Below are 12,353 nucleotides of genomic sequence, written 5' to 3' on the forward strand. Positions count from 1 at the left end.
AAAATCCAACTGGGAGATGAAAGAGTGGGTAGTCCTTTACTAAAAGGAGATGTGCTTGTTTTCCCAACAAATAAAGAGTTTCAACTACCAATCTCTTAGCTATAATGCCCGCCCCCCTAAAATCAAAACTGTAAAATATTGAATAAAATTAATTAACCTGCAAAGCCTTGTTCATGTTATTGCTTATCATGTGCGCAGACTGAGCTTGTTGCAATTGAAACCGTAACTGATTTGTCTCCTGCATCGAGCCTATTGCAGGAAAAAGAAGGGAGAGAAAGAGCAAGTCATAAATATGCAAGCAAGACTGTGTAATCTGAAAAATCTTTGTCCTGGTTGCAGCTGGAATAAAGTTAATTTTCTTCTTAGTAGCTGGTATAGTGCTGTGTTTTGGATTTACGATGAGAATAATGTTGATAACACACTGATGTTTTAGTCGTTGCTAAGCAGTGTTTATACTAAGCCAAGGACTTTTCAGCTTTTCACACTGCTCTGCCAGAGACTGGGAGTGCACAAGAAACTGGGGCATAGTTGGGACAGCTGACCCAAATAAGCCAAAGGGGTATTCCATACCATTTTACATCATGCCCAGTACATAAACTGGGGGGAGTTGGCCAGGGGGCAACGTGACTCGGGAATTGGCTGAGCATTGGCCAGCGGGTATTGAGCAATTGTATTGTGCATCACTTGTTTTGTATATTCGAGTAGTAGTAGTAGTAGTCTTTTCCCTTCCTTTTCTGTCCTATTAAGCTGTCTTTATCTCAACCCATGAGTTTTACTTTCCCCTCCCCACCCCCAATTCTCTCCCCCATCCACTGGGGGCAGGGAGTGAATGAGCAGCTGCGTGGGGCTTAATTGCCAGCTGGGGTTAAACCAGGACATTCTGGTAATAAGCATTACTCTGTTCCTATTTCCTTGAGCTCACTAATAGCTACTACATACATCACTATTAAAAGACTTCAATGTGTACAGGTAGGCACAAGCCACATACACAAAGAGCAGAACACTTCACATGCTGTTCCTACTGATAGAAGTTTCCAAGAACCAGCCACAAAAACTATTCTTTTCTCATTGAGATTTGAATTTAGAATGGCAATTCAAGTCCAATGCCTAACACAAAAAGAAGTAGCTTGCTCCCAAAGGCTATTATTTAGTCCAAAACTAAGTTTACACATAGGCAGCACAAAATGCATATAAAAATAGTTTAACTGCTGTTGCTTGGCGTTTTGGAGGGTTATTTTTTATTGTAATTATTTTTTTACACTTCAGTCTAGACTTAACTAAACTTCATTTAACTCTGACTAATGCCCTGCATACAAAATGGTCTAGTAGGCATTTAGCTTGACATTGATTCCATTTCAATAGGAACATAGATGTGCAGTTTCATACTTCAAAAAACTGGAGCTGTTTCTGCAAGGAAAGATAAGGTATGAGTAAAAGGCTGACCTGTTTGCAGTAAATTTGCACATTGCTTTTGACTTTCTTCTAGGCTTCTTGTCAGTCGATTTATTATTTCAGTTTTTTCGCATTTGGTTTCTTCCAGCATTTTTTCAAGTTGCTTAACATAGTCTCCTAGATTTTTGCAAAGCTCTTTCTAGGAAGAGAGATTATTTTTACTCATGTTACAAACATCTAGCCATCTAGGACAGTTTTGGATATAGAAGAAGTCAATACATACAAGACACAGGAGAAAAAGAATCAATCTGATACCTAAAGGGGTAGAGGCCAGCTAAATCAATCACAGATCAAATGCTATCTTTGGCTGACAAGTCATCTCTTACACCATCAAAGTTAAGTTTTCACTAGGAGACAGTAAGTGTACTCATACATAAACATAGACGAATGTGAACCGGTTTGTAGTTCCTAGAGCAGTTAGCTTTCAGCATGTCAGATTATCCCCTGTAATAAATCACATCTAGTTAGTCTAATGCAGAAAAATCAAGTCTTCACGTTATTTATATTAAGCCTGAGCTTAACTCAATTAGTTTATTTCAACTGAGCTTAAGCCAAGCTAGCAAGTTCCAACAGTTTGTAAAAAAGGAATTGTAGCTTTTGCACATGACACACAAAGTAGACCTTCATATGGCATTAGAGTTACCTACACAGACCCGGAAGGCACAGTGCCTTGTCTTCACACCTTTTGACTTTTCTATTTTCTCTCAGAAACAGGAGATGTCTCTCTAAATACCCCAAACATACTACCATAAAAAACTTTTTTTGCAGTAGAGACAAAGCTATGTAAGCTTTGCTGTGGTACTAATAGACAGAAATTTAGCAGTGCGTTCTTGTTTACAAGCAAGTGCTAGTTACCTTTTCAAACATACAACCCATTTATTTTTATACATATTTATGTTGAGACAAGAATTACAGACCTAGAATTAAAGAAATTTAATTCTATTTCCTTTATGTGAAATAAGAGGACAATTTATTAAGGCCTGCCTAGACTACATTGCTTGAATATTTCTAACAGTGTAATGGACGTTTACGACATGTCAGGCAGAACAATTTTAATAAGCTCTATAACCATGTGACACAATCTATGCCAAACTCCATCTTCAAGCCAGCATTCCCCTCCCCTTTCTCCTTTTAAATCTGTACTTCTAAAATATAGTGACTATTCAGTGGTTAGTCATCCTTGATCATTTTGAGACTGAACCTTGACGATGGACTGTTTATTAAACAGTTTTTCTTGCAGCAAAAATATCACATAATTTCTTACTTCTTTTCTTTCCCAGATTTATTTCCTGGTATTCTTTCGAAAGAGATTATGCACAGAATGAAATCTCAGGAGAGAAACTAAGACAATTAATTCTTGCATCCTCTGCATCTGCTATGTACAAACTCACAATTTGAGCTCACAACTGCCTGGAGATGTTTATAAAAACATACCACATAAGCAACATAATATTGAGACTTTTGTAGAATTTCCTTTCCATTTGCTTAGCAGCTTCCAGAAGGAATTATGAGAATTATAGGTCAAGAAGTGCAGTTTAGGAAACATGGGGAGTTGTACAGCCTCTACAGTACAGTACTCAGTATCCTGAAATAATTTCTCACCTGCTCTCGGAGTGCAGATTTTGTAGTATCAAGTTTCTGCTCTAATGATAATACTTGCTTTTCATACTTCTGCTTGAGTGCCGAAATAATGGCCTCATGTTGTTCTCTGGCTCGTTGAAGGGCATCTGATCGCTGAAGTTCTAACAGCTGCTTCTGCATGCTTTCCATGGCTACCTCTGCCACTTTTGATTGCTTCAATATCTGTAGGAACAGTATTAGAGTAGCTCCCAGTTACATATACTTTACTTTTGCTCCAATATTCTGTATGTCAGTTCAGTTTTTTTGTGCAAGAGTTGCTAAGAGTCCTCAGGTAATGCCTGGATTTTAATACAAATTCTTTTCCACCAATGCATCCTATTCATTTATCATATATTCAGCTTCTGCAATGATCATGAACAGTGTTTCAAGAAACTAGCACTTACGTTTAATGCAAATGCACCACAAATGTAACTGTAGAGATCTTCTACAACAGTTTAAAAATATTGATAGTACCTGCTCCTCATTGGTAGTAAGAGTCTGAATTTGAGTTTCAAGGGCCTTTATTTGACCTTCAAGATGCACTTCCCGTTCCTTTCCATTCTGATAGAGTTTTTGAGATTCATGAAGACTAACAGCCAAACCATCCTTTTCATCTTAAGAAAGAGACATAATAATTGTGAGACAAACATGGGAGCCACTCAACAACTTCATGGAACATGACTGTTCAGTATCCCTGCTCTACAGAACCACTTGCTATGAGACCTTTGTCTCGTACCGTGGGCAACAGGCAGAAGACAGAACAAAAACATTGTCATTCTCCATCCAGTAACTACTTCCTTGCTCTGGCAGCTGGAAGCACTCTGATATATTGTACCTTCAGAACCCTAGTGGAAACAGGCCCCATTCTGTCAGCGCTAGGAACTAGCATCATTCCTTACACCATTTAAAGGGAGAAACAAAATAATTCCCCCAGAGGAATAGCCAAAACACAGCTAAATGCTTGACAGCTGAAGTTTTTGCTCTTCTTTGCTCCTTTTACATTCTAAAAATTATATTCTTAATTCTCTAAGCTCACAACTTTTTTGTCTCTTCCTATAAGAAAAAGAAGAAGACCAAGACAACCACCAGTCTACCCTACAGCTTTGATCATTTTGGAAGAGCTTCTCTCTACATACAGTCCAGGAAATGGCTTGTTAACCAGACAGCACAACACCCGCCCCAATTTTTTCATAGATGTACACTTCTCCTATTGGGGCTTGGGTTTTTTTCTTCTTTGTACTTTTTTTACACACTACTTTGGCAAACTTCTCACTTTTCTGTACAATTTTAATGCCTGGTACATGGGTACTCTGGAATACAATGGTGGTCTTCAGAATGCAGTAAAATTTAAGACAGTCATGCAGTCAGACACCAATCCAGAGAATTTTCTTTAGAACAATGTTGGGGGAGAGGGTTAGGTCCACATAATCCCAAATCAAGTTTATAAATATGATCAATACCTGGAGAGATACTACCTAAGTCAAGGTCTCAGATTAAAAAGTTGCTAGATATGACACTGTCCCGCATGACATCCTTGTCTCTAAATTGGAGAGACATGGATTTGACCAATGGACCACCTGGTGGATAAGGAACTGGCTGGATGGTCACACTCAAACAGTTGTGGTCAACAGCTTGACGTCCAAGTGGAATGCAGTGACGAGTAGCATTCCTCAGGGGTTGGTACTGGGACCGCTGTCATTTAACATCTTTGTCGGCAGCAGGGACAGTAGGATTGAGTGCACCCTCAGCAAGTTTGCTGATGACACCAAGCTGTATGGTGTGGTCAACATGGTGCGGAGGGAAGGGATGCCATCCAGAGGGACCCTGACAAGCTTGAGTCGTGGGCCCATGCAAACCTCATGAAGTTCAACAAGGCCAAGTGCAAGGTCCTGCACATGGGTCAGGGCAATCCCAAGCACAAATACAGGCTGGGCAGTGAGTGGATTGAGAGCAGCCGTGAGGAGACTTGGCCATATTGGTTGACAAGAAGTTCAACATGACTCAGCAATGGGCATTTGCAGCCCAGAAAGCCAACCGTATCCTGGGCTGCATCAAAAGAATTGTGACCAGCAGGTCAAGGGAAGTGATTCTGCCCCTCTACTCAGCTCTCTTGAGACCCCACCTGGAGTACTGCATTCAGCTCTGGGGCCCCCAACATAAGGACACGGACCTGTTGGAGTGAGTCCAGGGGAGGGCCACAAAGATGATCAGAGGGCTGGAGCACCTCTGCTATTAAGACAGGCTGAGACAGTCAGGGCTGTTCAGCCTGGAGAAGAGAAGGCTCCAGGAAGACCTTATAGCAGCCTTCCAGTACCTAAAGGGGGCCTACAAGAAAGCCAGAGAGGGACTTTTTACAAGGGCAGGCAGTGATAGGACAAGGGGTAATGGCTTTAAACTGAAAGAGGGTAGATTTAGATTAGATGTAAGGAAGAAGCTCTCCACTGTGAGGGTCATGAGGCACTGGAACAGGTTTCCCAGAGAGGTTGTGGATGCCCCATCCCTGGAAGTGTTCAAGGCCAGGTTGGATGGGGCTTTGAGCAACCTGGTCTAGTGGAAGGTGTCCCTGCCCATGGCAGGGGGGTTGGAACTGGATGATCTTTAAGGTCCCTTCCAACCCAAACCATTCTATGATTATATGAATAAAATCTAAAAATCGGTACAAAACATTTTACCTTTGACCATTGAAAGCTGATGATTCAAGTACCTAATCTGCTGTGCACTCTTTTCTAGCTTTTCATTAAGTTCTTCCAGTTGTCTTTCTCTTGCTTTATTTAGAACTTGAAGTTGAAGAATCTGCATACTTTCTGAAGAATCTGCCAAATTTCAAACAGCACACAGACAAGTCAGTACAGTCAACTAACCAAGAAAGTCATCCTTGTAAGTAATTCCTGCCCCAAGATACTTCTTTCGCACAGTGCCAAATTCACTGTTAGTTCACAAAATTGCATCATTTTTTAATCCCTGTTTGATTCACATCACGTGAGTTGCTCTGGGAGCAATGGCTAAAGGATTGTAGGAACTACAAACGCAATTCAAACCTAACAGCAAGCCCAGATAAAGGTTTATGTGCTATGAATTCACACACAGTCTTGTGGCAACTACAAATGTTCAAGATGTCTAACAAGCAAAGTAGTTCTGTCATTTGAAGTGTACCTAACAGAAAAGCCCAGTGTGGCATCAAGCGAAGCATGTTTCCTAAGGTATAGCGAGTCATTATTTTCCTATATTATAAACAAGACAAAGTGCCAGCTACACTTGAGATCGAGCCATCAGAAATAATTTCATTCGCAGCCTCACTAGTCAAAACTACATTTTTAATAGCCTGAAACTCAAATACCCTGATCAAAAAGAGCCAATTTCTAGATAAAGTGGGGAAAAAAACCCACAACCAACCAAAAAAACAAAGCAAAACCAAAATTAGGGCTATTCCAACGTAAGCTTAGAGCAAAATAAAACATCATATACATCAACATACTTTTAGTTGTTCTCTTACTAAAAATCTACTGAAATCAACAGGTTTTCTGTTGCCGATTTCCAGTGGACTTATCACATAAGTTTATTTCAAGTCTAAAGAGCAAACACTTACTGTCATCATTGCCCAAGAATTCATGTTGCAAATCTTCAAACACTTCATTTTTTCTTGTTCCTTCTTGGATTACTGGAATTTTTTGATGAATGCCATTTTGGTATGGTTTATAAGTTACTTTGTAAGATTCTGGCGATTGGCCACTGACAACATCAGACGCAACAAATTGCTGTTGTGACAATATATACACAAGAGGAAATAAATTAAAACTACAACTGTAGTCTTGCTCGATGAAAATATTTTTCATTTTATAGGTTGACATTAAGAAGAGCTCTAGAAGCTCTTCATTTTCAGGCTCCAATCCAACACACCATTTGAGTGTGACAGAAATTTTCATGAACGCTTCCACTTTAGGAGAGCGGTGAAGTGTCAACTTCAATAGAGTAAGCACACATTTAAGTGAATCACATTCATTCTACCTCATGGAATTCTACCTAGCCAACAAAAGCAAAAAAAAAAAACCCAACAACAAAAAACCCAGAACCAAAATCATAACTTGCACATATGAAAATCCAATTATTTAACACTTCATTGTTTTAGACTACAGAAGCCTCCCATCACTGTTTAAACTGATAAAAAGAGACTGAGAGCATTTAGAAATGCTACTACTAATAGTTAAAGACCTGTGAAAATTTTCCAAAAGAGACAGAAAAATGCATCAGCTTCTGCAGTACCTTAAGATGTTCCTTTGGAGCATCTGGAAAATTTATTATTTTACTTTGCAGATTGTTAAATTCTGGTTTATGGCCATTTGTATATGGCCTGAAGTTTTCAGGAAGATGATACACATTGTTCTGTTGGTAGCAACTTGGAGCATTAAACCCATCTCTACCAAGATACACATCATCAGGATCCTCTTGACCATTCTGGCCACAGTAATCATCTTTAACATCATATAAATGTTGCTTCTCTTCATCGTTATGTAGGCCATTCCAATTCTTTCCATGTTTTTCAACACAATCATTCTGCTGGTCACACAAGAATTGTTCAGGGTACAGATTTTGTCCTTGTTCATAACCCTATGAATGGATAAGAGGTTTAGAATTGCTCTCTCAAAACTCGGATTTCCTCCCACCTCCCTTTTTCTGGTGTTACTAGCCCGCAAGTTAGAAATACCTCAAACGAATAGCAAAACATGTCACCTAAATGAGAAGTATTTCTCTAATTAATTTAAATAATATTTAGCATGTTATTATGAACAAGCAGTTCCTACTAATTACATCGCTGCCCATACAAGCTTACATTTTGAGGATCACTTATCAATGGATGATCGTTCCACCTTCCGTCATGCTTCCCAGACTCATGTGATCTAGAGAATGACAAGCGGCTTAACTATGTACTTATAACTTCAGGAAAAAAACAAAACAAAGCATCTCTTCATTAAATTCAGTGGCATCTAGTTTGTTTCTCATGGAACACAAACCATACTGCAAACTGCACTGTAGCTCCCCTTTTTAAGTGGATTGCTTTTACACATGTTAGCAGCTGAGAATTTGCTCTATTCTCACAAGCACAACATAACTAATAAAAAATGGTGCAAAATGCCTTACTGCTCCTCAGTCTCATGAATGCTACAGTCTGAATAGCTGGAGAGCTGGTCTCCACTGTCCTCCAGCATATCATGGGGAAGGTCTGTCAATAGTTGTTGCAACTGAAATAGAAGAAACAACATTCATTATATGCTTTTCAAAAGAATGTATACAAGTTCAGTCCAAAGAGACAGACAGGTGAAATAGGCCACTTGCACAAAATCCTGTTTTTCTTCCTCCAAGGAAAAGTTCACAACACAGGAATTCAGAGAGACTTATACCACAGAATGCTTAATAGGCTAGAGTACCAATCAAATGATTTTTCTGGCAAGCTCTTGTTAAGAAAAGAGCTGTGCCAAAAACATGTAAGGGAAATGCCACCAGATAGACATGTCCCAGGACAGACTACTTTTGAAGAATGATCTGCAAACTAATCATGCCAAGGTTCATCCTCCCTAAATTCCAGGCAAGAGAGGTACTGGACATTCAAAACATGCTCTTTCTGAGGAGTCTGGACTGAAATCCAGGTAAGAACTTGCCAGTCAGTGTTACTAGATGCAAGAAGTCATCACTGCAATGATTAGTGTCTGCTCATCTGTTCAGATGAAGTCACCAAGACACTGGACATGAACAGAGAAAAATACCACCACTTCTAATTCAGGAAATAGCTAGTTGTGCCACAAAAAAGAAAAAACAACCAAACCAACAAAACCAACCAACCCCCCCCCAAACAAAAAAAAACAACCAAAAAAACCCAAGAAAACACACAAAAAAACACGCCCACACAACCAAAACACACCTGAACTTACTTCTCGCAATGATTCCCATATAGAATGTACCTCTTCCTCCAATTTTCAGAGAGGCTTTGATATGGGGCCACATATTGGACTTCTTGCAGATCTGAGCTATGCACTCTTTTTCTTATTAGGTGACTTGAGAACTACACAATATATTCAGAGTTATTACATACAGCTTCTGAACCCTAACCCTGTTTTTCTCCAAACACTCAAAGCATGTGTTAATAAGAGCAGAAACATTAGCTGCCCCATGCTAAATACCTTATTAGCTTTTCTTTGTTAAAAAACCAAACACAAAAAAAACCCACAAAACAAAAACTACCATCTACAAAAAGTTTATCTTAAAGATATCATATTTTCTCAGATACTATTTTAGATGCTCTCTAAGACCAAAGGACAGGCGAGAAGTTAAGGACAACTTTTCTAAAAGTCTACAGGACAACAGAGAACCAAAAGATTGTTCCTAGAAATTCACTAATGGCATGAAGAAGTTCCCCTATTGTTAGAGCATTCTCTAGATTTATTATGTCCCAACTCCAGGAAGCAGGAAAGGCAAGGCAGCATCATTCACTGAAGATCCCCTTTCCTTTGCCCTGCTTGCAACCAAGGACATACTCAAGCACCATATGTTTCACTGGTCTTGCACTGCTTTGGAAACTTAAAGTCAACAGAAAGCAGTGCATACACAGTTCACAAAACATCATCATTGCAGTTCACATTTAAACTGAACTCAGCCTACCAGGTTAGCTAGCACAGAACTCCAGATGTGGGTATGGGTTACTCAATTCTTAAGTTAGTGTCAACGTACTCTCCTACCAGTAGATCTCTCCAATTTTCAACAAAAAACCCCACCCAATTTCCTGCAGCAGAAAACTTAAACTAATGCAGAAAGTCTCAGATTATGTCTTGACCAGGGAACATAGCAGAGCCTGTGTTTTAGCCTCCTTTTAGCAGGCTAAGTGTCACATCCTCCTGAAATATCTATATGTACAGTTTTGTGAACCCCACCTTGCCCCAGTTCAAACATGCATGACCTATAAGGACTATTGCTAACTTACTCCAGAGAGGCTGCTTTGTGCCCCTTGTCTCTTGTCCTGTCACTGGGCACCACTAAAAAGAGCCTGGCTCCATTGTCTTTACATCCTCCTTTCAGGTATTTATACACATTGATGAGATTCCTCCTGAACCTTCTCTTCTCCATACTAAACAGTCCCAGATCTCCCAGCCTCTCCTTACAGAGAAGTTCAGAGTGTTGAGGGGAACATGATATAATCCTATTTATGCACTCTCTCGCTCACCCACTGTAATAAGCCTACAATTATTTCACTACTTGTTCTCCTGCACAAGCACAACATTCTCTATCTGGGTAGAAAGTTTTGGAACAGACATCAGATTCTGTACAATGTTTGCAATAGCATTTTTCCAAGTTGTACAGCTATTGTTCTACTACACATTTTTCTGAACATTTGTCTCTGCATTACCTACACTCTAGACAGTGGTCCCTGAAGTATATATTGCAGACATTACCTGACATGAACATGATTTACCACCCTGTAAGGAACCATTACGCACATTCATGTTAAACACATATTTTGCCAATTCTCTTTGTGAAACAAAAAGAACAGAAACATCCAAAGTATTTCAACTCCAAAGAAATCCCAAAACTTTTGAATATATTTTTCTAGAGATTAAAGTATGTAATTTATAATCAGAATTTTTAAAATGGCTCATTCTTTTCTAAGTTAACCAAACTTTCAAGTGAAAGAGACCTGTTGCTTTCTAAGTATTTGTAATAAGTGAAAAAGCTGTCAAGAAATACAAAATGTAGGTGACACCAGGGTCTTGCATTTGATCTACTGCATAGGCATGGAGTAACAGTCTTCCAGCCACTACATATGACACTGCAAGGCTCTTAAGACGCAGCATCTCATTATCTCTTTACTTTTTATGTCACTCTTGCAAAGCACAGTCTGCACTCCCTTTTGCTCTTAACAAAGACAGCACAAAACAATTTAAAAAAAAAACCAAAAAACACTTAAAAGAGAGAAATGGGAAGAAGTTAGATACACAAGCCTTCAGATTAAATTCACCTCTTGTTCTCTTGCATAATCCTCTTGGTCATAGTCTTCATCTTCATGTTGAGTTTGTAGAGCTCCACTGTCAAAGTCAAGGGACATTGTTTTCTAACAATGTTTTTGAGTATCCAGCAAAACCTATTGCAAGACAGGAAAACATCACACATGAGTAAAAGCGTGGGGTGAACCAAAAAGTACCACCCTCACTTCCTGAATTAAGTAGCCAAACACACACAAAAATATCACTTTTGAAACAAACATTGCACATTACCTATATCATCACTTGAGCTCAGTATATCCAATGCTACTTGTTTCTAAAAATTTAGCACTTAAAACAGATTATTTGGGTTTTTCATACGCTGACATTATTAAATCATTGAAGTTCACTTACAACCACACATTATTTTCTTCAGGTTCTAACACCGTATGTTATACAGTGTGATATGTATTGACAGTTACGTCCACTTTTAAATCTTGCTTCATTTATTTCTAGATAATAACTATATTTTGTACTAAATACTGAAAGTACGCTGCTGCTTGCGTATTTGGATAATAGATCCAATAGGAAAAATAGGAAAAGTATCATGGAAATAGGAAAAACGTGGAACTGACATGATAGTTAACTGCTTAAACAGAGACTCAGACTCCCAAGGACTTGTCTACACTGAGCAGCAAGTTCATAGCAAGCTGCAGTGTGTAAGTGCTGGCCCACATTTGGTTGCAAGACAAGTTACTTCCTGATGAAGAGACACTCCTGACAGGCAGTTATGAACTAGAAATGGTTGACTAATATGTTACAGAATGGCACATTCTTTGGGCATACAGGTGTAGCACATGCTGAAGTCTTCACTCAGCATAGAGTAAGCTTTACAAGAGCATTACTACCAAGTTAAAAGGCATAATGTATCACTTCGTTATGTTTAACGTCACTGATATGCAAGGCAAGTCCCCAATACAGTTAGCAGGAGTCCTAACACCGCGAGTACCTGTCTGTGCACCCCCTAAAATACCAGCTTCCACGGTGCGACCGTCTGCAACGCCTCTCACAGAGCTACGCTACAGCAGGTCAGCCGTCTTCCCCCCAGACCCGCATCGGCTGTAAACGACCACCTGCCCTCCCGACGCCCGCCCTCTCCTCTTTCCTTAAAGCCCTTCCCAACCCCAGGAGCTGAGGCACCGGACGAAGGGACACGGCCCCGTTTCGCTGCCTCACGGCCCGCAAGAGCCGCCGTCAGTCACGGAGAGCCGGCGGGAGGGCGGGGGGCGGGCCGAGGAGCGCGCGCCGCCACAGGGC

At 39.9% G+C, this 12,353-nt stretch overlaps 1 protein-coding gene across 3 annotated transcripts in view; it reads right to left on the minus strand.

Annotated features, from left to right (window-relative positions):
- The window catches only part of CEP152 (centrosomal protein 152kDa), a 28,854-nt gene extending 17,663 nt beyond the window's left edge, over positions 1 to 11,191 (minus strand). For 2 of the 3 annotated variants that reach the window (XM_010571871.1, XM_010571869.1), the window contains exons 1-10: positions 11,075 to 11,191; positions 8,209 to 8,309; positions 7,901 to 7,967; positions 7,333 to 7,677; positions 6,659 to 6,827; positions 5,745 to 5,885; positions 3,547 to 3,686; positions 3,055 to 3,255; positions 1,444 to 1,591; positions 158 to 249 (exon numbers count right to left, since the gene is read on the minus strand). In XM_010571871.1, coding sequence (XP_010570173.1) covers positions 158 to 249; positions 1,444 to 1,591; positions 3,055 to 3,255; positions 3,547 to 3,686; positions 5,745 to 5,885; positions 6,659 to 6,827; positions 7,333 to 7,677; positions 7,901 to 7,967; positions 8,209 to 8,309; positions 11,075 to 11,161 — 1,491 coding nt within the window. In that variant the 5' untranslated portion in view covers positions 11,162 to 11,191. Of the gene's footprint in view, positions 1 to 157; positions 250 to 1,443; positions 1,592 to 3,054; positions 3,256 to 3,546; positions 3,687 to 5,744; positions 5,886 to 6,658; positions 6,828 to 7,332; positions 7,678 to 7,900; positions 7,968 to 8,208; positions 8,310 to 8,996; positions 9,069 to 11,074 lie in introns of those variants that run through there. The other variant, XM_010571870.1, reaches the window with a different exon arrangement.
- Between the last annotated feature and the right edge of the window lie 1,162 nt (positions 11,192 to 12,353).

Source organism: Haliaeetus leucocephalus, unplaced genomic scaffold (genome assembly GCF_000737465.1).
Source record: "Haliaeetus leucocephalus isolate CR32 unplaced genomic scaffold, Haliaeetus_leucocephalus-4.0 Scaffold339, whole genome shotgun sequence".
Lineage (NCBI taxonomy): Eukaryota > Metazoa > Chordata > Aves > Accipitriformes > Accipitridae > Haliaeetus > Haliaeetus leucocephalus.